The following is a 26,173-nucleotide window of genomic DNA, read 5'->3' on the forward strand; positions in this document are numbered from 1 at the left end:
TTATCGGAAAGCTAATAATAATATAATGTCTGGGGGACGGACTGCAAAACTCAATATTGTTATTTATATCCAATACCCAAAAACAATATATATATATATATATATATATATATATATGTATATGTATATATATATATATATATATATATGTGAGATCAATAGAGGCCCAGATCTACCACACAAGACAAGACCCAAGGTGTAGGCTGTGCAAAGGGGGCCCTGAGACCATCCCGCACATAACTGCAGGTGCAAGATGCTGGCAGGGACAGTATACATGGAGCGCCATAACCAGGAGCTGGCATAGTGTGCAGGAACATCTGTGCAGAATACGGGCTGGAGACCCCAAGGACAAATTGGGAAACACCTCCAAAGGTGGTGGCAAACAACCGAGCCAAGGTCCTCTGGGACTTCTGGATACAGACAGAATGGTTGTGGCGAACCAACCAGATATAGTGGTGGTTGACAAGGGTCAGAGGAAAGCCTTGGTGGTGGACATTGCGGTGCCATGGGATGGTAACATCCGGAAAAAGGAACACGAGAAACTAGAGAAATACCAAGGCCTCAGAGAGGAGCTGGAGAAGGCCTGGAGCGTGAAGGTGAGGGTGCCCGTAGTGATGAGAGCACTTGGGGCAGTGACCCCCAAACTAGAGGAATGGCTTGGGCAGATCCCAGGAAGGACGTCGAAGATCTCTGTCCAGAAAAGTGCCGTGCTAGGAACAGCAAAGATACTGTGCAGAACCCTCAAGCTCCCAGGCCTCTGGTAGAAGACCCGAGCTTGAAAAAGGGACCACCCGCGGAGGGTGAGGTGAGAGAGTTTATATATATATATATATATATATATATATATATATATATATATATATATATATATATATATATATATATAAAGAATAGAGTGCAGTTGAAAATTACAAAATAAATAAGGGTGTGTCACTGGTCTGCCTTTCTCAGTGAAGAAAGATAAATTTAATGCCATCCTATTGAACATTCAAGAAAAAGTGATGTAAACAATGTTTATTTTTTCATAACGTTTGCTTCGCCCCGTCACCTGACTATATGAGAAAGCTCTAATGCATAAAAGATTGCATTTGGTATCGCTTTGTTAAGCTTAATTCAATTAATGCCCAGGATGTCCCAGCTCTTGAGTGAGTGTTGAAGAAAGAAAAACATTTTTCCCGCTCTGTGTCTCTGCTAAGGGCCTTGGCGTTTGAAGAAGTAACTTGGCTTTAAAGTCTGCCTGAGTGAGTTGGCTTTTCCCTTCTCACTCCTGCATGGATTTGCATCTCATTGATGAAGTTTATCAGGAAAAGAAGGCTCTCTTTTTTCTGCAAGTTGCACCAAAACACTTCGATCAAGGTCCATGTGAAGCCAAATAAGCATCTTATTCCCTCTGCAACAAGACAATGTGCACAAGTAGATAAACAACAGAGTTGTGACAAGAGGACATTGTTGTAAATACGTTTGAAGATAAGAAGATAAGATAATACACATTTGCACTATTTTAAAGGTGCACTATGGAGCTTTCCTAGTGGGGCTCCACCATCTGCTTGTCTCCGTCAATTTATTGCTTTGCCTGGAGCCTGGTTAGACTTATCTATCTCCATGGAGACCGGCATGTGATGCCACAAGGCCAAGTTGCAGGTCACTTGGCCTTACTGTGGAAATTTCAGAATGTATTTTATGTATGTATTTTACCAGTAATTGAAAAAAGGGAAGATAGACAATTTTTTTACTGTGGAATATTCCAGGTAAAGCGCAAATACATAGACTGTAATTGACTATGTATTCCTTATTTAATTATAAACTATATACATTATATTATGGCATTCAAAGCATTGTTTTATTATATCTTATACATATTTTTCCTGTATTAGAACATGCAACTCTTGAACTCTGAAGACCTTTTCCTGATTTCCTGAAATTCCAGAACCTGCAGGAAAATGTTTTTACTGAGTCTGACTTGATGGACTGGGATTTCACTTGTTATCTTTTCATGTTCTATAGAAATAATTGGATGAAATACATTTTGCATCAAGTTTAGGAGCAGTAAATAGTTAAAGTGCTGTATTGGCCCTGTGAACCAATGGAGGCTGAGAGTGTATGAAGGCTTCTGGGAGTGCATTTGTTCCTGTCTAGTGCAGTGACAGATCTGACAGATTAGGACAGATCACAGACAGGGACCTTGGCCTTTACAAACATTGAACAAAAGAATGATAGCAACGTGCCGCTTTTTGAGAATGAAAAGATGTGCTGTTTGTGTGTTGTTTTTAACTGCACGTCTGATGTCCCACTGGGCCTCTGTGTCCTTGTGAAAACTGCCTCTTTAGCTGGGGCTGTGTGTGCATGTCATGTGGCGTGAGTGGTTGTATTAAAACTCCTCATCATTTACATTCAACAGGTGTACACTGCTTTTGTGCAGCACACTTTGGTTTGAGGTTGTGTGATTCAAAATACACAACATAGTTTAGACATCAAACTTAAAGGACACATGCATGATTTATTATTGACCCACAATCATATTGTACTTAAAACAATGCCTATATTCAGAAAACACATATTATTTAGCATCAGCTGCATTCCTCTGCTTGGATTTGGTGTTAGTTTGCCATCTACTGACAGCAATGGGAATGAACCATGGGAAAAAAAGCCATTAAACAATATGACTGGAATGCTAATATAAGCATGTGTAATGAATGCAATTTGACTTCATCCTGAACACACTGGCACACTGACCTGCATCAATCTATTGTTTCTGTTAATATTTGTTAATTGTACGTTGTATGGTGTGAAATGTCAACTGTAATGACATTTAAGTATACAAATTTCCTTTTTCTATCTATGATACAACAACCCGGGGAACATTTTAAATGAGCGTTTTTGGGGCTCAGAGCAAGAAGAAACACACGAAAATGAAGCAAGATTCAACTCCAGGTATGTTTCTGATGAGGGAAGCTCGAATAGTAAACTTTGCACCATACATACGTTTAAATAATGTAATGTACACAAAAACATGATCAGGATGATTACAATTTTTTTTATTTCCGTGACAAAAATGACACTTTACAATCTGGAAATGTTTTTATAACACAGTTATAATTATTTACATTACATTACATTATAGTTACAATTAGCCACCAATGTCTGAAAAGAATGATCTTTCAGAAATGTGATTTGTAAAAGAGAGTCTGGTTTACAGTACAATATACAGTAAATCCAATCGGCTTTCAATATACATCAAACCAGTCTGTTTTGCCAGTGGGCCTTTTCAATTGTCTTTTTCGTTAGCGTGAAGAGACAGTAACTCCCTAATGAACTGTAGACCACGGTGTGTGAAGTGTGTTCTCTGACCTGTGAAGCACACCTGCCCGCTGCTGTGGCATTATATGTTTTGTGTTATAGCCAGCCGCTTGTGTTGATGAATTGGCCCGTGTCAAAGCTGCATGGGTTCAATCTCTCCGGCCCTGAATGGACAGTGTTGACAAACTGGAATGGGGGCTTATGGGACATGGTTTCAGAATAAAACCCATTGGAGTCGTATGGCCTTCATAAATCAATACGCCGGAGAACCTGTGGGACGTGGCAGGAGATCGATGGTGTTTGGTACAGGGGATTCAACATGTTTATAATAAGGCACAGCAAAACTCCAGACGTATTCAAATAGAAATGGACGAGGACGTCAGACTGTGTGGATCAATGAGGTTCAAGCCATTCAAGCTTTCAAACACCTGCAGTGTTTATTTATATTACAAAAGCTCTTTTAAATGGATCAAAACAACAGTTGTAGAAGGATTTGGTTGATCTAGTACAGTGTTTTGTACCAGATGCCCTAACTATTGTAATGGGCTGACACAAAGTTGTTGTTGTTGTTGTTGTTGTTGTTGTTGTTGTTGTTGTTGTTTTATGGAACGATTCAACCAAGAGAGAACCATGTAAGATCCCAAGAATACAAAAGTTAGATTTATACTGAAAACATGATCATATCATCAATATTTCTCATGAAACAAGTTCATGAAACAAGTCTTCACTTTTGGGCATTTTTGCTTTTTACATTGTAAAATGTTATGCACTGCTATTCCAATCTCTATTTCTGTGTGTTAAGGTTGATACAAACAGAAAAACATTTTTTGGGGCTCTAGTCAATTAAAGTCAAGAATTAGCAAAAAAAAACAAAAAACCCACAATGACCATATCCGACCCAAAATGCACTGACATGAAAAGAAAAATACATGTACCAGTAAATTGTGTGTTTGTTTCTAAAAAGGCCAAATAAAATCAGTCAACACCCAAATCTCCATGTAACTCGCTCCATGTCTTCTCCTTTCTCACTGTCGACCGATTAATCTAATAAAGGACTAATATATTTGACAGTCCTGTATCTTTCCCACCGTTCCAAAAACTGCACAACTTGTCCCACTTTCATTACATTTTGAAGTGGTCTCACACTCATTCATACACCAGTTTGAATCCAGATTTTGATTCTATAACGATAAATCCAAGATGTAATTATTTCTGTTCCAAGACATCTTAATTCAGACCATTTTATTCTGTAAAAATGGGTCACGATAAAAATGACTTACCTCACAATGAATAACTGACTACTCCCTGTCTGTATCACAGCTGCTTTGTGACTGAAACGGCGATGCTTTTGTTGCGGCTTTAGCCTCGGAGTGAATGCTTCTTGTTTCTCTATTGTTCTTTAAAAGCGCTGCTCTCCATGTTACAGCAGGTCAGAGGATTACGCTCGGCTCTTTTTCCCACAAAGTCAGGCTGTATTCATGCCCCACCAACAGACACGGAGAAACGGGCCGGGCTTTCATCTGTGGAGGCACTGAATAGCTCTGAACGAATCGATATCAGAGACGAAGCAATTTGGAACGTGGATCCCCAGGTACCTGCCAATAATCTGAGTTCTGTCCCAGACACAATGCGGCTCAGATGTGGCCCTAACATTGCAGTGCCAAAGAAAATGTATTCAAGCACATCCACTGCAAGGACAGAGTGGGAAAGCACCAGATCTATTTAAATGCTGCAAAAAATATGATCACGTCAAATGTTTTTGCTCTGCATAGAATGTTGCATGGTGGCTTTAAACATTTAATTAAAATATATTACTGAAGAGAAAAGAATAGTAAAATATAAATAATAAAACTTGAATATAATTGTTCTAAATGTAAATTATTCATATTGAATAAAAACGCAAATGCAAAAACTTAGAATGCTTATTACAATCATTAAAACATAGTAAACTGTATTAAGATTTGACTGAAAATAATCAATTTCTTTTCAGTTTGAAAATTTTCTGCTTGTTTCTAAGTTACTTCCTGGTTGAACAGAGGATGTAACATAAGAAGAGGTAATTCAACAACGGTTACCTAGCAACCATGATGTAAGCAAGGGCCAAAATCTGAAATAATTATGATTTGAGGAAAAATTATGGCTCGTACCTTTACTTTGCTAAATGATGGTTTATACTGTTTGAAAAATGTGTTGTTTTTAGCTTGCATTTTTAGCTTGCATTTTAGATGGAATGTCATTACTGATGCAGACAGAACTCAGTTGTTCTACACTATATCAGCAATCTGATTAAACCGTACACTCCTTCTCGCTCACTAAGGTCCTTGGATCAGAAACTGTTGTTGGTCAGCTTAAAACCATTGTATTTAGTTAAGCCTTTTAATTGCTTTTGTTTCTCGGACTGATTTGACTGTATATTGTTGTATATGTATTGCTCACTGTATGTTTTTTGTGTTTTTATTGTTTTATTCTGTGTTTTGTGAAGCACTTTGTGACTTCTGTCTGTGAAAGGTGCTATACAAATAAAATGTAATTACTTACTTACAACTTGACTGATGCAAAACTAGGATGAATATATATAGGTTCTATCTCACCAAACAATGTAATCGTTAGAAAAACCCTGCCCTCTGCACTTTAAACTTGAGTGAAAGTGTTGGTAAGGTATACGGCTGACCTCTTTGAGAAAGTGTCCTTTACATTTGACTCATCCTGAGGAGCCTATTGTGCAATATACTATTAAAAATGTGAAACTTCTTCCTCCTAGACATTTTTTTCCTTCATTCGTTTGTTCATAAGCAACATCAGCAATAACCCGGGACTTCGGAAGGTAAAATGTACAATTAGTCTCGTTAAAGCCCTGTTACTTTCAGCACTGCTCTGGGACATCAGCCGTTCTCACCTGGTTCACCTCCTCATCCCGCAACACTTTTCAAAAGAAAAGAGTTTAAAAGGGTTAAAATTCCTGCTTTTTGCTGAGACGAGCCTCCGGCATCCAATTATCTGGCTCCTCTAAATGCCTTGGCTGTAGCGCATGTTGAAGGCCTCGTCTCCTCTCCCCTCTGTGCACAGAACGCGATTTCACTTTATGATATCTTTGTGGCCCATTTGAAAAAGAAAAAATGCAATTCAGATTCACTAATGTCCCAGTGCCCCATTTCTGCTGTTACAAAGACTCCATGTCCCAAATGGCACGGGACAGGCTGTGGCGGGAGCAGATGGGACGCACTGTAGTGGCTTATTGAAAAGGATCCTCAGTCTTCAGGCTGAAATGAACTGAATCCATCTCATTTCCTCAAATCAGACATTTCCCTGTTACAGCCAGACGTCCCGCTGTGGCTGGTCTTTGGCACCCACTTATCTTTTAGCTTTTTAGGAATTAAGTGACAGTGTCTTCACGAGATTTATTGTTTACCTTTAAGGAAGTAAAAACTTGTACATTATTTTCTTGTATTTTATAGATGCGGCTCACAACAAACTTTTGAAACAAAAACAACTTTTAGCAATAAGACAATTTGAGCCAAAGATTGTCTTATCTGTCCACTACAGTGTTGCAAGAAAGGTTTGAAGTGAACAAAAAGCGATTTGTTGCTGTAAATTGGGGGTGAGCAATATGCAAAAAAATGTATTAATGTAAACTATACATCTTTATTGCCTTAAAGCACAGTATGCAACTTTTTAGCAAACAAAATAGTCTAAAACAAAAGCATGTTTCTTAATTTTGGATTACTTTATTGCACTAAAAAAAGGATATAAACTTGAGCTTGCATCTCCTTGCACCTCCTCATGCTCATTTCCATGGGAATTTTGTCCCTTTGGCAATGATATTCCACAGTACGACATAAAACATATGAAAACACTGAAAGAGACATCCATTTCTTTGAGATGGGTGCGCTGGAGGAGGGGGAGCAGCCCCAAGTTCATGAATAGAAAAGATTCCGAGCTAACCCTTGCTTGCAAATGGTGAACTCTATTTGGACATATTCAGAAAATTTATTTGGTCTTCCTTTAAAATTACATTAAAAATGTCCTCTAATAAGATAACGGTGTAAATGAGCTTTAGCTTGTATACAATTCACAATTTGCAAGTAAGGCGGTGCAGGAATCTCTTCTATTCAAGTTTCTATGAATAGAAATGTCTTCAAAGTTCACATTTTTCTTGGTTGGTTAAATGAACCAGTCACTCGGAGCATGACAGAGGCTGACGGGAGTGAGTATAGAGCTGCATTAAACAGAAAATGAGTAAGTCAAAAAAAAATTGAATCACAATTTGATTAATATCGCAGTATCACCCAACTATACTACTAGTGTGTGCAGACAGAGACAGAGACAGAGACAGAGACAGACAGACCATTTGCAATCTTAATGACAAATCAACTTAGACATTTGATTATCTAAATACTGGTCCTGACAATTTGCTGAATGTCCTTCTGTCTCTTATACCCATTTCACACAACACTGCCCTATTAAAAATATATATAATTTAACCATAATCTTTAATAAAACGCATGTGATCTGACCTAACAATATCCATCTCAATCAGCAAAAACACAGATATAAATAGCCTCGACTGGCCTTCACACAGGACAAAATGCAGGTCATGTGTTAAAAGTAACATGTGGTGCATTTGGGACTGTTTCCACCAGAGGGCAGAGTTTCCCAGTGAGGCCATTCATAAAAGCCTCTGAAGGTCAACAAGCTATTTTCAACCTCATGGTTTTGTGAAGGCTGCAAAAGGACGTGTGAAGTCCAGCCATGTTCACCAACTGTTTTGTTTATCAGGATGAATATGTTAAATTATACACAAGGAAAAACAAATGACAATAGTGTTACAGTTTTTTAAAAGATGAATGAAAAGCACTGAATGCATATGACAAATAAGGAAACAAATTGATATGAGGAACACTGTTTGTACTTTGAGTATTGTAATTACAGTAAAACACATTATTTCAAAATGCAAGGCGTATGTTTCAAGTAAATGCACAGTGAAGAAGTAACTTTAAGCACTCCCACCTGCTCCATTAAACGTTTGTGAACGGGCAGGATATCCACATAAACCTCTACATGGAGTGTGTAATGGCATCAGTCATCCAGGTCGAGTGATTGTCTCTGAACAGTCCTGAGAAGTGCAACTCAAAGCTACGATTTATGAACCAAATGGTGGCAAAATATTATACAAAAATAAAAACATAAAAACTGAAATGGCAACATCAATCTAGTCACAAATGACACGGTGTTATTTATGGCCCATAGAGATAGTAAAGGCACTTCTGTACTTAAAACTTACTACAAACAGTAAAAATGTGAAGTGAAACTCTTGGGCAAACTGAAAGTCCATGTGTGCCACTGCAAAACCGTCAGTCCATTTCTTTATACAAAAATACTTCAATAAACAATAGCACTTAAAGGCAAAATATAACTCTTTTCTTACAATGAAAAATTAATTTCAATTAAAACGGTAACATTTTTAAAAACTAAATATTAGTTTTGTCCAAAATGTCACCTCCAGAAGCCATTTGTGGTTCATAAGGTAGACTTTCCAACAAACATCAGAACATGTTTTCCACAATCAGATGGGCACTAGGTCCATGTTCGGGCAACAGCTCGAAGCACAAGGCAAAGTCTCTTGAAGCACATGTTTGTATTTGACACGGTCTGTTGTGTAGAAGCAGTACTTTTGGGGCTGAAGGCTTCATGGATCACACTTCTTCATAAAAGGCCATCTGTGACATATAAGCAGAGTTTCTCTGGAAGACAAAACAAGTAGAGTCAGTAAGTCCATAATAAAACACACTGCACCTTCAGGAAACTCATTATGAGGCGGACGCTGTGCAAAAGGCTGTGGATTAAACCTGAATTCATGTTTGTGTCTAGACAACTATCATATTCTCTTACAGATAAGCAGCTTTAGACAGCAGGTGTGCATCCTTCAGTCTAAAGAATGGCATATTTATATAATATGAATAATATTCTTCTCTTCATTTCATTCCGGTACAACCATATTTTACATAGTAATAGAAGGAAAGATCATTCTATGTATACTATTTTGCCTTGTGATTTATCTTTGTAATGTGTACTCCATTTAAAAGACAAACTATGTAACTTTTCTGGAGGAGGGTCGGTTCGTCTCCATGGAGACCAAGCTGTGAACACCCCCAGGTCAGTGAGAAAAATTGAAATGTTTATCAAGGTATTTTTAGCTAAATGTAAAGCTTAAGGGGTAAAACTTCATAATAAAGCACGAACAAAGACTAAATTCACAATTGAATATAGGTTATTAAGAACAATTCAGGCTTAATAACTACTTAACACCCCAAATACTTAATTGAGAAGTTACTAAGCCTAGATTACCCTCATACTATTTGTTCATTATGAAATAAGTCTTTGTTCATGCTTTAATAAGGCAAATGAACGTGTAGTTATTATAAAGTGGTACAGTTTAATGCCGTACTGTGGGACATTTCAGACCCCTCTAGAAGCGTTGTCTTGGTACGTGCTGAGACAAGTCTTTAATCAGCCCACAGCACACAAGCGTGATAAGTGAGTAAAGAAGTGTCAGTGGCACATACGTTGCTGTGAGGTGCGTAGTGGGTCTCTGGGTGGTATCCACGGGGGTCCGGGTGAAAGAGGCCGGCCTGCTGCTGCTGCTCCTCCAGCTTCAGGGACTCGATCTCAGACTTGAGCTCCTTCAGCTGGTCCTGGAGGTGCTTACTCTTCTCCATGTACTCCAGCCTGAGACAAACAAACTCTAAAGTCACCGTTCTGCCACTGCTGCTAAAACCTGGATTATCTTTAACAACTTTGCTCTTTTTCAAGTACACCACCCAGAGACAGAGCGAGTATATACTATATTATCCAAAATGAAACACACCCTCTGTATTCGACCCATTCCTCACCTCTGCTGTGGTTAAACCCGGTCAGGAGCAGTTATATTTAAAGGCACTGCATTTATCTGCATTGGTTTATCGACAGCCGGCAGTGCCTTCTTTATGTATTGCAACAAATCACTAAAGAAAGGCACATTTAATTTAATAAACAAACAGCTTTTTTTTCATTAGTCTCACAATAAAACACATTTAAAACTCCCTTTTGATACCAAGTTCAACACCAAACTGTCTTTTGTGCACAAAAGACGGTAATGTGTTTGTTAAAATGTACTTTATGTTGTATATGCTCTTATACTAGACCTGATTAAGTTCAAGATCACTCTAAAACTGTTCAGGAAAGGTCCAATTTTAGTCCTGTTGATGTGATTGTTCTGTAGTTCTGATGAGTATCTAGTTTCCATACTTCTTTCCTATCCCAGTCTTGAGCAGTGATTACAAACGAGTTGTGTCAAGATACTTTGTTCATGCTTAACGTTTGCAAAGACTTCCTCTCACCGCTCTCTCTCGATCTCCATGGACAGTCTCTTCATGTCGGGGTCTTTAAAGTCCAAACGCATCGAAATGGAGTCGTAGGAGACGTTTGAGGCTTCAGGAGGAGGAGGAGCTGGAGGCGCAGTGTAGGCCGCTATGAGCTGCAGACCAAATGGATTCATAATGAGGAGAAACAGAAGAGAGAACCGTGTCATAAATGCAACATCGTTCGTCTGTATCGACTCCAATAAATGAAAGCTGTAGCAATATTTGATTTAACAATATTGACCAAAGCATTCCAAAACGTCTACGACTCTTTACTGATACTAATTACTTCTGTATTTACTTCTGTATTTACTTTTGCTTTTCAGTTATTGCTCAGGTTTGTTAAAAAAAATTATGTGATTGTTTCTGTAACAATAGAAAAACTGCTCCAACAAAGACAAAATGCAGTAGAGTGTTCTGTCTTCAGTAACTTTATTATTCTCTAGCTTTAGTGCCCGCTTAAAAGAATAAATATTACCATTTGTCTTGAACATCGTTTTTAACTCCTTGCATTAGCAGAATCTGACTCTTTTTTTTTTTTACATGTAATTTGCCCACAATAATAAATAAAAAATAATGTACAAGGCACGTTCTCGTATAAATTCTGCCACCTGAGACCAAAATGGAAATAAGCTAAAGAAGATGAATGGGTAAACAAAGTTGAGGGGCAGAGAGCTTGGCCCTTCTGTCTGAAAGGACCCGATGCCAGCTGGCAGCAGTCGCCCCGCTGGCTCGTCCTCTGCATCTTACGCCAAAATCATGCCCGCGAATATGACTACAAGTGATTGAAAATGGGTACAGATGGCTCTCTTTTCGTGTTAAGTAAAATATTACCCTCAGAAAAAGAAAAAAAGACAGTTACTATTGGACAGATGTAGTGAATCCCCAGAAATACAATAGAAGCCTTTATATTTTGTATATTAATAATCCTCTTCTGGACCTGGTGTTGTTCCCTTATACCATAACATACACCAGAATTCATCTGAGACTCTACTACTTACTACGTTCAAATGGAACACAACATGAGGTCTGTTAATATTAAACTGGCGACTCAAGCTCTCCACAGGTTGTGCCCGTCTAGTCTAGTCTAGTCTAGTCTAGTCTAGTCTAGTCTAGTCTAGTCTAGTCTAGTCTAGTCAATTTGTAACGCCCAAAATCACAACAGCGGATGCACCGAAGGGCGACAGTGAGAACAGATTAAACAAAGTTCATAGGGACGTGGCAATGTCCCAGCATCCCCTGTCCCGAGACAAATGTCCCAGCATCCCCTGTCCTGAGACAAATGTCCCAAAGCATCCCCTGTCCTGAGACAAATGTCCCAAAGCCCCCTGTCCTGAGACAAATGTCCCAAGGCCCCCTGTCCTGAGACGAATGTCCCAGCATCCCCCGTCCTTAGACAAATGTCCCAAGGCCCCCTGTCCTGAGACAAATGTCCCAAGGTCCCCCTGTCCTGAGACAAATGTCCCAGCATCCCCTGTCCTGAGACAAATGTCCCAGGGTCCCCCTGTCCTGAGACAAATGTCCCAAGGTCCCCCGTCCTCAGACAAATGTCCCAGCATCCCCTGTCCTGAGACAAATGTCCCAGCATGCCGTGTCCTTGGACCCTCCTTCTCAGAGACTAAAGCCACAGTCTCTGAAGCCGGTTCAAATCAAGGAAGAAACTAATACTATTTTACAGTTTGTGCTTTGTATTTCAGGAAGATGTTGAATTTACATTTTGTGTGTCACTCCAGTGGGATTTGGTGCCGGCATCGCTTGCAGCATAAACAAACACAAAATAACTTCCAAATGCATAAATAGCTAAATATGACTAAATCAGATTGTTATCAGTAAGCCCATAATTCTAAAAACTAAATATTTACATATTTAACATCTTCCAGTCACACAGTAAGACATAAACACAATGCACTTTTAATTTGCAATTAAACACTTAAAAACATACTCTCTCCTGCTTCTGAACTCTGCTCTAAACCACACGCTTGTATAGAACTGGCTGCACTCAGACTTCTGGATAAAACACCCAAACTGATCATTGACAAGCTGAAATGATTGGCTGTTGATTTGAATAAAATGAACTGTCCAGCCTTATTTTGGTGGTGTAATGACCTAAAGACCTTTACAAACCTGTGTGTGTCTATATTCGACATTAAACGGTGTAACATAGGGCAGAGGGACGTCATTTTACCGGGTAAGTCGTCTTGGTGATCTCCAGCAGCTTCTGTTTGGCTCTGCGCTCAGCATCCTTGGCTTCGGTCAGATCCTGTTTCAGATGATCTGCCTCTTTTAACCTGAAAATACAACTCCAGTGACTCCACGGCTAATGGGCTAATGGGGTACAGCGGGGATTGATAACAAAAGCCTTTACAGTGGGTAATGGTGTTTTGTATTCAGCAGGGTGATTTTGAAACTAGATTAGATTTAGCAGGTCTTTAATCGGTAAGTGGAGCTGGAAGAGCAGAGCGCACCGTTCTCTCCCGTTGAGAAGACGGAGGTGAGCCCTATTTACCTCTCCTCATGCGTTACCGACAGCCATCCATCAACAAGGAACTAGGGATGTCAAGATTATTAGGTTAATCGATAATTGCGATTACAATACAAGGGACGGAAAAATTATAATCGAGACAGATTTGGATGGAAAATATTGTGTTTTTAGTTCAATCTAATTGTTCAAAAAAATAGACCTATATGTAAATTTAAAAAAAATATCTGGCCGTTTGAAATCATATTTAACTTGTCACAAACTTGAAGAACAGCAACATCATAACTAGATGTTTCATAATACTGTACTTGTGGCTGGCTGCGCAGTAACAAAGCTATTATTATTGAAGCCGACTCCTTTGTTAAAATTCTTCATTATAACAAAAGATTTGGACATTTTTAGTATCATTATCCATCCATCCATCCATTTTCTGCCGCTTTATCCGGGGCCGGGTCGCGGGGGCAGCAGTCTGAGCAGGGACTCCCAGACTTCCTTCTCCCCAGCCACTTCCTCTAACTCCTCCGGGGGGATCCCGAGGCGTTCCCAGGCCAGCCGAGAGACATAGTCTCTCCAGCGTGTCCTGGGTCTTCCCCGGGGCCTCTTCCCGGTGGGACATGCCTGAAACACCTCCCGAGGGAGGCGCCCAGGAGGCATCCGGAACAGATGCCCGAGCCACCTCAGCTGGCTCCTCTCGACGTGGAGAAGCAGCGGCTCTACAGTGATCCCTCGTTTATTGCGGGGGTTACGTTCCAAGAAGAACCCGCGGGAGTCGAAATCCGCAAAGTAGAAACCTTTATTTTTTACAGTTATTATACAATAAAATACTCGATAAAACATTGAAAGCAAGGAACAAAACCGTTTTGCAGGCCCAAGCATTTGTTTAACGAATAAAAGTACTGTATAAACGTTTGTACTGTACTCTCACCGGCCTCTCCCGCAGCTCACACACGCGCTCTCACCGGCCTCTCCAGCAGCTCACACACGCGCTCTCACCGGCCTCTCCCGCAGCTCACACACGCGCTCTCACCGGCCTCTCCCGGAGCTCACGCGCGCGCTCTCACCGGCCTCGCAAACTTCAATTTGGCAAGCGGTTTTACGTACGTGTACATATTAATCCATAACGTTATTGACACACAGGTAGAGAAGACGCGGAGAGACTGTTTAGCCAATCAGAATGCAGAACACAATGCATGATGAAAATCCGCGAAGCAGCGAGTCCGCGAAAAGTGAACCGCGATATAGCGAACGATCACTGTACTCCGAGCTCCCCCCGTGTGGCCGAGCTCCTCACCTTATCTCTAAGGGAGCGCCCAGCCACACGGCGGAGGAAACTCATTTCAACCGCTTGTATCCACGATCTTGTTCTTTCGGTCACTACCCAAAGCTCATGACCATAGGTGAGGGTAGGAACGTAGACCGACCGGTAAATAGAGAGCTTTGCCTTTCGGCTCAGCTCCCTCTTCACCACAACGGTCCGATGCAGCGACTGCATCACTGCAGCCGCGGCACCGATCCGCCTGTCGATCTCACGCTCCATCCTTCCCTCACTCGTGAACAAGACCCAGAGATAATTGAACTCCTCCACTTGGGGCAAGGACTCCCCACCCACCTGAAGAGGGCAAGCCACCTTTTTCCGGTCGAGAACCATGGCCTCGGATTTGGAGGTGCTGATTCTCATCCCAGCCGCTTCACACTCGGCTGCAAACCGTCCCAGTGCATGTTGCAGGTCCGGGTTTGATGGCGCCATCAGGACAACATCGTCTGCAAACAGCAGAGATGAGATCCTGTGGTCCCCAAACCGGACACCCTCCGACCCCTGACTGCGCCTAGAAATTCTGTCCATAAAAATTATGAACAGAACCGGTGACAAAGGGCAGACCTGGCGGAGTCCAACATGCACTGGGAACAGGTCTGACTTACTGCCGGCAATGCGAACACAACTCCTGCTCCGGTCATACAGGGACCAAACAGCCCTGAGCAAAGGGCCCCTTGCTTAGTATCATTATCATTCCAGTAAATCTTAGATATAAATACAGCAGTGTGCAAATTACACATCTTTTTAAATGTGCCATTTATGTACGAATTGTGTAATAATTGTAATGTATCCAGTGTTTCCCATAGATTACAGGGGATATGTCATCTTGTTTACAGTGTTTCCGCTATCAAAATAACTAATCATAGATATATAAATCGACTCTCACGAGACTCAAGAGTTAATTATTCCTTCACTCCACACCTGTTACTAATGTAGCTACAACTGCCCTGGGGCAGACTGAGTGCCTGGAGGAAAACAACATAATGTCTCCTTTAAGCAGTACTTTTTAGCCAGTATACTATATTATACAATGGCCAAATAATAAAACACTGCCATCTATCAGAGCCCAAGTGTTGCATGTGTCTGACCTCCTCTCGGACTGCTCCACCAGTTTGACGGCCAGCTGCTCGGCCTCTCTCATCTTCTGCTCCATGAGTCTCTTTTCCTCTTTGGTCTTCATCGCCGTCACCTCCAGCCGCTGTCTCTCCTGCTCGGCCTCAGCAGCTTTGTGGGCCAGCAGCTTTGCCTCCTCCTCCGCGATCTGTGCCTTCTCCGCCAAAAGGTCGGCCGTCTCCTCTGAACGCAGCTGAGCCAAAGGGTAGACAATTGAACCGGGAGGCTCCAGGACTGGACTTATTAACTTAACACATTTTAAGACTTTAATAATGACATTAAGAGGAAATGTCAAAATCATCAGTGACAAAAGAGTACTTTACTTCAGACGCACATCCATAACTTGGCGCACTCTGCAAAGTAGGTGCACCATAGATTCCTATCACGTGCAATCAACTTTAGCTGGAGTGTGAAGCTAACTGGAGGCACTGCTTTATCTAAAGCTCTGTTACTAATGTTAGACATTAATCTGAGTTTTGCTTTAACACAATCCGACCATAAAGATCTGACTTTGTGGAAACTAGGGCTGCAACAAACACTCCTTTTGCTAACCGATTAGTCTATTATTCTTTCGAGTAATCAATTAGTTGTTTAGGAGGCAAAAGTCACGTGATGAAATAATTTTTACTAAATTTGACCCGGATGAAGCTGAAGTGAAGCCGTTTGAGGATCCTGGTGGAGCACATTCATGGACAAGAGAGTTTTCAACATATACATTGAATTTATACATTGTCCCCGTCATTTTTATGGAATTACGGGATAAAATTACTTTTCTCATCCCTTGACATGTTTTGGAACAAATGTATAGAGTTAATGATAATTCAAAGTAAATTAGGTGAGGATTATTTCAATAAATGAATTCACTTGTTGCAGCCCTAGTTGAAACTGCTACCAGTGAGCGGATTTCTCCTGCATCCCTAATATTTTTGTTTCAAATTAACACTGAAAGTCACAAGCTAGCATTAGCATTAGTGTTTCAGTTAGTCACACTCATTTTTTGATTCAAAATAAAATACTTAAACAGGACCAGGAACACTTGCATTTATAACAGGCTCCTGGAAATAAAAAAAACTTTATTTGGCATTTTTCAGACTAAATAAGCTGTGTGGACCAAGTTCCATCGTGAACCTTTAAAAAGGATCAGTAAAGGCAAGTTTTGGAGCTAGTTGTACAGTTAATACAAAGTGGTGACCTTAAACTACAGCAACCGTAAAAGGACAAACTTCTGACCAGAGCCTCGTTGGCGAGTCGGGCCTCGTCCTGCAGCTGGAAGAGTCTCCGCTCCATTTCCTCCTTCGCTCGCTCGGCCTCCTCCCTCATCTGCTTTTCTCGAGCCAGAATTTGTCGCTCCATCTGTAAGAGAGGATCAATAACAAGATGTCAAACAAAGGCTCTCTGACATTTCTACTCCATTACAGACACTGCATGTACAAATTGTTTTTTTAATGATTTTATACAGTAGAGCAGTGCTTCTCGACGTTTTTCTAGTGCACCAAACCCATAGGAGATAAAAAATATTTCCATGCCCCCTGCCGTGATGAATCATAAATATTATATTATGTAATAACTGGTTGACTGTCTTTCGGCTGGCCTGGGAACGTCTCGGGACCCCCCCGGAGGAGTTGGAGGAAGTCTGGGAGAAGGAAGTCTGGGAGAAGGAAGTCTGGGAGAAGGAAGTCTGGGAGAAGGAAGTCTGGGAGAAGGAAGTCTGGGAGAAGGAAGTCTGGGAGAAGGAAGTCTGGGAGTCCCTGCTTAGACCGTTGCCCCCGCGACCCGGCCCCGGATAAGCGGAAGAAAATGGATGGATTGATGATAATAACTGGTAAAAAATAAAATACAAATTTGATTTCCCCATACAAAAGTATTTATAAAATGAAAAAGCTGTAATAATAAGAGTTTAATGCTGTAAATGACATTTATCTTTAGTGCCATTGTAATTCAATGCTTTCAGACTTGCTGAAACGTGCTCCTCTTCTTCTGCACCTCTCCTCTTCCTCTCTTCTTCTCTCAGTTGAGCAGACAGCAGGCCAGTCAGACACATGTGTGCAGTGAGACAAGAGAGAACTGCTTTTTCACAGAAGATGCACACGCATTACTCCAGGGTCACCCACCCTCTGCCCCGCCGCCTTCATATTTCATGTACCACAAAAAGCCTAAAGTAATTGCGCACATTTTCCCAAACCTCACGCCCCCTTGGCACAGTCCTGCACCCCCAAAACGGACACACCCCACACTTTGAGAAGCTCTGCAGTAGCTGGAATGCATGCAGCTGAACATGTGCAGTCATTTTTACAGCAAACCTTTTTACGAGCTTTCTCCTCTTTGGCTTGAGCCTTCATCTGCTGCACCTCTATAGAGTCCACCTTCCTCCTCCTCATGAACAGGTCATGGTTTCCTATGCACAACTGCAGGATCTACAGATAAAGGAATTTCTGCTCAACAAATGTTTATTAAATGTTGCAACATTCAGAAAATAAAAAGTTAAACCGACCAGTTTGTTGACCCGCAGCTGAGACGAGTAGAATTTGAAAACATCCTTCTTTTTGTCCAGAGGCTTGATAGTAAACTGCAATAACAACTACCGTATATAAATATAATAATGTAGAACAAAAACAAGGTAAGGCTGTTAAGCTTGGACAACTACCTCTTTCTCACTGTAGGAGATGTTGCGGATGCCACTCCAGGGGAACGACTTGTTAGGGTTGAGTTTGCTGTTGGGGCTGTAGATGTGAAGGCCCTGGGCGTCCACTCCCAGCAACAGGTCTGTGTCCCTTTTGTTTTGCTTTTATCACAAATAATAAAGACAATTTATGACAAAGAGTTAAAAACATTTTAAACTTATGGAACATTTTCAAGAGAATGTAAAATGCTTTACATTCTCTTGAAAATGTTGTAAAATGCTTTGACGATTTTGCGTTTATCAATATTTCCATAAGTGTAAAAGGGAGTGTCTGCAGTGCCGCGGCGCGCGGCCGAAACTGCCATGTTATTTTTGTGCCGGCCGCGCGCCGCGGCTCCTGAAACGGCGCCGCTATTTGACCGCGTTTTAGCGCCGTTTTAGGCCGCGCCGGGTTAAAGGCGGTATGGACGATTTTTCGGCGATTTGAGAACGCAGGCGGAAGTGCGCATGCGCACTCCCCCGTGCGGACTGATACAACACAAACGTTCGTTTGTTTATTAGCGCAACGGAGCGCATCGCTCGTCTCCCGTAGATTTCTGTCCACTTCAGCGTCAGCTCGAACTGTCTTTCTCCATCTTCATTTTGCCCCGTACACTGAGGGAACTATATTATGATAGATCCATGCGCTTAGGCACGCGGAAACGTGGGCACGAACCGCACGCGGCTGCAGGTGAGCGATAGGTGCGTTTTATGATTGATTTAGGAAATATGATAAAAATTTGCTGAAAAAAATCGTCCATACCACCTTTAAGGTTAAAGTTAAGGTTTTTTTTTTTTTTAATAAACATTTTTTATTTTACATATACTGTACATTAAAGACAAGGTTAAGGCTCTCCAGCCACGGCCAAGTTTAAAATGTTTTTAATTATATTTGTCATGAATTGCTTCTAGGTGAAAAAACATAAATATACAGTTGAGATATCATAGGAGATCAAGAGAAAGAGCCAAAATGAGATTAATGAAGACGAGAATGCAGAGGAGACGGCCAGATAGAAGCAGAGAATTCGGTGTGAACAGTGATGAGTTAAAAGAAGATGGAGGCATAAAAATGTGTTCAAATATGTAAATGAATTGTGTCGAAATGCAGTGGGAATGCACCTATTTCCAATCACAGTTGTTAATAGTTTTATGTTTATTTTGAATGTGTTTTTATTTGAGTTTTGACGTACACCCACACTCTCTGATTAGAAGTAATGCAACACACGTTTGTACTCACAGTTATAGCAAAGTAGCTCACGCCGTACATCTCAAGGTCTTGGGCAATCTTTAGATACTCCATCTCAGCCTCGTCTCTGCAGACAGACACATAATAAAGCACGGTGGGCATCACTCTGACAGCTTTACAGACGTCTCCAGGAATACTCTGCATGTACAATCAGTGTGCTGTGCTGGGAGCGCTCAAGGATATGCACATGCAAAAGAGAAATTCCATCAAGGCAATGATTTGGTTGATTTGATCTGATCATGTAAACAGCATAAGTCATGAAAAATGGCTTTCAGCAACGTTGCTTCCTGTCAGCGGAACAAAACAAAGACTATTTAAATTAAATTATTCTATGTCGTTTAATGGATTCAAAGCACAGGTTAAAGACTACCCACAGTGCCATTGCTCTTGCTTTGCATGATTCTATCCCATATTGTATGTGTAATAGTGTTTTATGTATTTCTTAGATGTGATTGTTTTATTGAATGTTTTATTGGCGTTTTATCTGGTTATTCTATATTTGTTTGTTTTATTTGTATTTTTGCACTTCACAGGGTACACATGAAAAATAGTGTCCCTCATTAGGGTTTGACCTGTATAAATAAATTATGAATACAAATAAATAAATTTAGGTGCTGCCAATACTTATACAATACTAATAATAATGTAGACCAAACTGACCAAATTAACACAAAACATATTTCAAAAGGCAAAGGGATCTCTCTCTGTCACACTAAACCATATTAATACAAATGAGAGAAACAAAAATGCACTCCACTGAATGGTTCAATCTCTGTGGCAAAGACTGTTCTTGTAGACTGATGGACATTGGGACACAGAGGGCTGTTGGGAAATGTAATAATATGAGCGGTACCTGGCGATGCCTCTGTGCTCTGCATACCAAGCTGTGATCTTCTCCTCCCACATGTCAGCTGTCATCTGATACTGCATCAACACCTGAGCAGCACATAGGCAGACAACCATGTGTTACAGACATTTACTTTAATATATACTGTATATCACAAGGACAAAAACTCACCCTCTTTGGGAGGAGCTCATCCTGAGCCAGAAAACCAGGTTTGTGAAAGTTGGGGTCATAGTCTCCATACTATTAGACAAAGGAGAATGTCAATACATAGAAATAGGTCTTAAGTCTCTGATCAATAACGGCATTCCAAGATAAACACATCTGTGTTATATATCACAATCTGGATGATCACAACACCAACTATAGCAACATTATAATAATACAAAATTTTCAAACCAGCTTGAAATTTTGCCTAAACAACCACCTGATTGAAAAGAAAACATGCTTATTTTACCTTGGCTTGAACGGCGTACGAGGCCAGTAAAACAGAGGCTTCTGGTGAACATAAAATTTCTTCTTCTAATATTTGTTTTTTTACCTAAACAGATAATCTTGTTAACCATGAGTAATTGTGTTCATCTTGATCTTTTCTTATTCAAATAAAATGAGTAAACGTCAGTCTTGCCTGTAAGAAAAAAAGATGTTGTGTAATTTCTTGGACCAATTCTTCTTCTACCTTTTCAGGGAAGAATTTTGCTAGAAAATGAAATGTTATCGGAGAGTCTTTGGGAACTTCCTGATCCAAGACCTTCCAGGAGAGAAAAAAAGGATTATAAGCAATCATCAAGTCATCTGTTCAGAAAAATCAACATTCAAGATAAGTTCTCACTCTTTTGTCTGGCTTCAGCCAAGCGTATGTGTCTTTTACTGTGTAGCGGAGTCCAAAGAACCACGTCTCCCTCAAACCAACAGTGCGACAAACCAGGTCAAATAGATCTTTACCTTTCCATTTCACCTAAAATAATGTTTGGACTTTAAAATATTTCAATAATCATGCATAGTTCATAGGGGTGGGAGATGTATAGAAAATAGATACATTTATATACATTCCCAGACATATTTAGATACTTGATACATTGTTAAAGTATTTTGCCACTGATGATTTTGATTTTGAAGTATTAAAGTCATATTGTTATCGAAATAATGTAAACTGTAAATATTCATATTTGTCAATATCACCCACCCCCAATAGTTCAATTGGAAAAAAGGACTGAAAACCATGAGCAATTATGTATACCACATTTGCATGTGAATTACCTCACAGCTGAACTCCATCTCAGCATCCATTGTAATAACTTTGACTTTAAAAGTCTTTGGCTGTTTCTTTTTTAATCCCAGGATAGACATTTTCAAAATGTTGCTGTTGAATAAATAAAAGGGTAGAAAACGGGGTAAATATTACGGTTCAAAAGTCAAAACAGGCCAGAGTTAGATTTGAGATTTGTATGCTTTTAGGATAATAGGCTAACCTAAACTTGAAATAACTGCAATAAATCAATATATACATTACACACAAAACGTGCAATATGCAACAGAGCGAGTGTGGTTACCTGAGAAAATCGTAAATATTAACTTTCAGGCGTCCACGGTTCAGTTTTGAGGATGAACTGTAGGCTTTTTGTTTTGGAGCAGCGATGCTAAGCTAACAGATGTTTCGGGAACTTTTCATGCCACGAAAATGGGACATAAAAGGCGATGGGAGCGAGGAATCCTTATAGAAAATCCCATGGTGAGAATAAACACATACAAACAATCTGAACGTAAAACAAATTGTGAGAAGAACTTTCCTGAAGTGTTAGCAGTAGTTGAGAAGACTTTAAGGATTGTTTTGGGAAGGGGAGTAGCTGCAGGATGAAGGCACTGCGCATGCGTCAGTTAATAAATATTAAAAAGCACTGACAAAAAACATATAACATTATAATTGAATTGCATGATGTTCATTCTATGTCTGGACTCTGAAATTCATATTTTCATGGAGTTGATGGTACGTCTTTTTATTTTGTCAGACGATAGTGTATGTTCCTGACAGGCAAAACTGAGGGTTAAAGCGTTCAATTACGACGTTATGCAATGGGAGTGGGATTACTTCCTTGCTTATCGCTACACCGTCACTTTAGTTTGCTGTGGCTGGTTCAAGAGGCTCATTGTGGATTTGAGAACGGCAAGTCATTCCGTAAGAGATAACCGGATGTTAATTTAGATGACTGGGAGCGAATGAGTAGTTTTGGTAAAGGGGACATATTGTGTGAAATCGTCATTATGAGATTTAAACCATGTTATACTCAGATGTATATTTTGATTGATTCTTCAATCCTGTATTTAACTGCATTGGAGGCTGGTAAGCTTTGAAAATGTCTGTTTTCACCTACCCCCTATCCCCGCCCACTGCGCTGAATTAATTGCAATTTAAAAAATCCGACTCCAAGTTATATGTGTAGGGTACAAAACTGTCACTCATTTTGTAACAATAAAAACAAGTACATGAAAATCCGCTGCTTTCAATGGTGAAGTTCAATGCCACTATTGAGCCGGTTTAGACCAATGGAATGAACCATCGAGATCAAGTTATAGTTTCATGCCAAATACGCTTAAATATTATTATACAACCTTTATACTTAATTTTGATATCACATTCAATAGACTTCTGTAGGCAACATTTGTATTTGGCATTTGTATTTTCTTTCTTTTCTAGTTGTAATGGCATCCTCTGATGATCAGTTTGAACACGTGAAAGCAGTCATCTTATCCTGTCACGAGGACACATCTGCAGAGGAAAAGATAAACTTTTATGACACCTGGGCCGAGAATTATGACCAGGTAAACCCACATAAAATGTTTTAAATCTCAAATACTCCACGAGTATTAACTAAGTAATGTTACTTTATGGTTATATTAGGATGTGTCTGTGTTGGAGTACCATGCACCAATTTTTGCTGCCAAAACCATCTGCTCTCATTTCACTGGTGATCAGAACACAGCAATGGTGTTAGACGTGGCCTGTGGTACAGGACTAGTGGCCAAACAGGTATTATTGTTTTTTATTTGTAAACCATAATTTTGTAGATACTTGATGAAGCTAAACATTTGTATATGTAAAATGTATTTTTTTTTTTTTTATGTGTTCCTATTATTTAAAATTATGTTGGACTTTGTAGAAGACTCAACTTGACAATTGTTGATTCTTCAGAGTAATTATGGAAGTATTTTTATTATTGAATGGGTGTCAGACAGATACACTCAAACAATGGCTCTGTTGTTAGCCCACTTTTAAGAACTGAACATCTTGAATTATTTGGCGCAACATTGTGACCATCACTGTTATTTCACTGTTCAGCTGAAGAGGCTTGGATTTAGTCATTTTGTGGGCATTGACGGCAGTAGTGCCATGCTGGAAATGGCTAAGAACACCACATTGTACCAGGACTTGAAGCTGTGCATGCTGGGAAGTCAGCCTTTACCTGTTGAGCAAGGTAAGTAAGTACTGCTGGGGCTGCTCAATTATGGAAAATGATTGTCATCATGATTTTTGTAGAAATCATCAGCATTTGAAACAGTTATTGATGTACTGTCAAAAATGAACTGCAGAGAAAATGCACAGTCCTAAGGTACTGCCCGATATACTACGTAATGTTCTCTTGTTGCAGGTGAATTTGATGTCGTTATAATAGTTGGAGCTCTCAGCGATGGGCAAGTTCCTGTTAAGGTGGTCAGAGAGTTGTGCAAGGCAACCAAACCAGGTCAGTTTTATTTATTTAAAATGTTTTTGCCATGTGTCAGTTGTGTGGTGCTAATACTATCTGTGGTCAAAGGATTGGATACACAAGATTTATCATTATTTTTTACAAATATATGTCCTAATATTGTGACATTTTTATTCTGAGCAATAGTTACCTACTTTGCTACAATCTTAAAAAACATTTTCCCCTTGTCATTTTCAGTTGAGGAGACCCAGTGCCAGTGAAAAAAATATTAAATATTCAACTGCTCAAATGCAGTGAACACCTTGTTCCAGGTAGTACTGAAGTTACTTGTTGTCTCTCATCTGTCTGTACCATTATTCAGGAGGTTACACCTGTTTGACCACCAGAAGCAACAAGGACAATGTTGTGTACAAAGCCAGTCTGGAGAAGGAGCTGGGGACTCTGGAGGACCAGGGTTTGTGGAAGCGTGTCCAAGTGGTGACTGTGGACCAATGGGAGCGCGCTGTGTCACATGATGAACAGGGCTACATCTCTGGAGTCGTCTACATTTACCAAAGACTGTAAAAAAAACAGTATACCTCACTGTTGGAGAGACATCATGTTGGTATTCAAAAGAGAGGAGGCGTCCAGGCTCTATGGTGTTATAAAACACCATAGAGCCCAAACAAATACCATATGTGGTACAACATGAAAATAGTTTGTATCTAAACTCTACAGTCCAAAGCATGTTAATGCTGGACCAACGCCCCATCAACAATAAGTTGTGGAAAAAAAATACCACATTAAAAACATTTAATCATAAAGTATTATTTCGGTTTCAAAATGTATGTATGAATATGAGTCATGTTGTCATTGCCATGTTTCATTATTTTGATAAATACTCCTGGTTTGCTTTGCTAATGTAACGATCTACACAATGTGACAAATGCTGTCGAGGTTAAATGCAAATACATCTTCATTTTATAGCCTCATTATTTGATTTTTATCTACAAGTGAAAGAGCTACTCTGTCCACTAGATGGCAGCATAATGTCGGTTTATCTTTGGACAGTGGCTCACGCGTTAAAGATCATGGAATATTGTATGCAAAACCATGTCTGTGAGGAGCATGGATGTTTTATTATGGTGAGGAGGTAGGAGTTTTTAATCCTCATCCTTGCCTCTTCCCATTGGCCAAAGAAATGCATTGAACTAAGATACATCAAGAAAAATAAGTGCATGATCAGGATCTATAATAGGCCAAATGTTGGTTAACCCTGTTTAGGGGCCTATTTTTCCTTAAACGTCTGAAAAAAAATGAACCCCGTATAAGACTTAAGCGGTTCCTGAACCATCTGGAGCACAAACAATGGGCTGGAGGCTTTGTGAAGCTGAGACTCTGAAGTTTTACTCTATGTAGAAACAAGCTCATCACATAGGAAATCAGATGATTTTAATTCCCGCCTAGATTTTCTTTGTTTAATATATGAATAAGTATAGATGGTGTCTGGAGGTATGGGCTGATTGACACTAGTTTTGTTTTTTGACAATTCTCTTTTAAATGCTTAAGGTAAATTAACTGGAAAAAAATGTTTTAGGGACTTGAAAAAGTGTTCAAAAAGGTTCAGGTGGAATCCATATAAAAGTCCTATTAATTTTTCATTTTATTTTTGGGCAATGTTTTTTTTGTGGGTTTGGAGTACAAACTGACACTGATTCTTCCCAGAATTATTGATTTGACTGGAAATAAGCTGTATTTTTATGTACAGCATATCAAGCAGCTTCTTTAATAAGATTGTAAAGGTCAATTTGACACATTTATGTTTTATGGTAAGGTTTTGCTTTATTTTGGTAACTTCCTGTGTAACCGGAAGTGATGGTAAAACGAAAGTCTACTTGACACACTGGAAAAGACGAAAAGTAAATTGAACAACGGAAAACGTACAAAACACGGACAAACTCAAGGATCTAGCTACAGTCGACAGGGGAACAAGGTCTGTAGTGGAAAATGATTGTATTTATGAGATATTTGAAATGTTTAATGGATGTATATGTTGTGAAAATATAGTATTAATGTAATGAGTTAGAAATACGGGGATTTACGTCCAAATGTAATTGTCTTTTTATTTTATTCTGTCTAG

At 39.8% G+C, this 26,173-nt stretch overlaps 2 protein-coding genes across 2 annotated transcripts; one reads left to right on the forward strand and one right to left on the reverse strand.

The window, feature by feature from the left end:
* Positions 1-8,255: 8,255 nt before the first annotated feature.
* On the reverse strand, positions 8,256-22,198 carry nf2b (NF2, moesin-ezrin-radixin like (MERLIN) tumor suppressor b). The gene is made up of 17 exons (XM_072445829.1): positions 21,904-22,198; positions 21,611-21,713; positions 21,183-21,308; positions 20,979-21,101; positions 20,808-20,891; positions 20,525-20,593; positions 20,360-20,442; positions 19,498-19,573; positions 18,246-18,383; positions 18,093-18,167; positions 17,902-18,015; positions 16,832-16,954; positions 15,577-15,794; positions 12,880-12,982; positions 10,674-10,810; positions 9,861-10,023; positions 8,256-9,038 (listed from the first exon to the last, which is right to left on the reverse strand). Exons 2-17 carry the CDS (start codon positions 21,698-21,700, stop codon positions 8,991-8,993), a joined length of 1,770 nt encoding a protein of 589 aa, XP_072301930.1. The 5' UTR covers positions 21,701-21,713; positions 21,904-22,198; the 3' UTR covers positions 8,256-8,990.
* Positions 22,199-22,507: 309 nt separating this feature from the next.
* On the forward strand, positions 22,508-24,961 carry mettl27 (methyltransferase like 27). Its single transcript, XM_072445504.1, has 6 exons — positions 22,508-22,526; positions 23,046-23,170; positions 23,250-23,378; positions 23,688-23,823; positions 23,998-24,090; positions 24,416-24,961. Exons 2-6 carry the CDS (start codon positions 23,051-23,053, stop codon positions 24,616-24,618), a joined length of 681 nt encoding a protein of 226 aa, XP_072301605.1. The 5' UTR covers positions 22,508-22,526; positions 23,046-23,050; the 3' UTR covers positions 24,619-24,961.
* The last annotated feature ends 1,212 nt before the right edge of the window (positions 24,962-26,173 follow it).

The sequence above is a fragment of the Eucyclogobius newberryi genome, unplaced genomic scaffold (genome assembly GCF_026437365.1).
Source record: "Eucyclogobius newberryi isolate DKJ021-1_F unplaced genomic scaffold, fEucNew1.0.hap1 SCAF_15, whole genome shotgun sequence".
Taxonomy (NCBI): Eukaryota; Metazoa; Chordata; class Actinopteri; order Gobiiformes; family Gobiidae; genus Eucyclogobius; species Eucyclogobius newberryi.

Bases quoted from the DNA above. Each gene is read 5' to 3' on its own strand.
- nf2b (XM_072445829.1), bottom strand. From the start codon at position 21,700: ATGTCTATCCTGGGATTAAAAAAGAAACAGCCAAAGACTTTTAAAGTC. The intron at 20,892-20,978 runs GCAAGACTGACG...TTATCTGTTTAG, and splicing joins AACATCTTTTTTTCTTACAG to GTAAAAAAACAAATATTAGA. The intron at 9,039-9,860 runs GTATGTGCCACT...TTTGTCTTCCAG, and splicing joins ACTACGCACCTCACAGCAAC to AGAAACTCTGCTTATATGTC.
- mettl27 (XM_072445504.1), top strand. From the start codon at position 23,051: ATGGCATCCTCTGATGATCAGTTTGAACACGTGAAAGCAGTCATCTTA. The intron at 23,171-23,249 runs GTAAACCCACAT...TGGTTATATTAG, and splicing joins GGGCCGAGAATTATGACCAG to GATGTGTCTGTGTTGGAGTA. The intron at 24,091-24,415 runs GTCAGTTTTATT...ACCATTATTCAG, and splicing joins GTGCAAGGCAACCAAACCAG to GAGGTTACACCTGTTTGACC.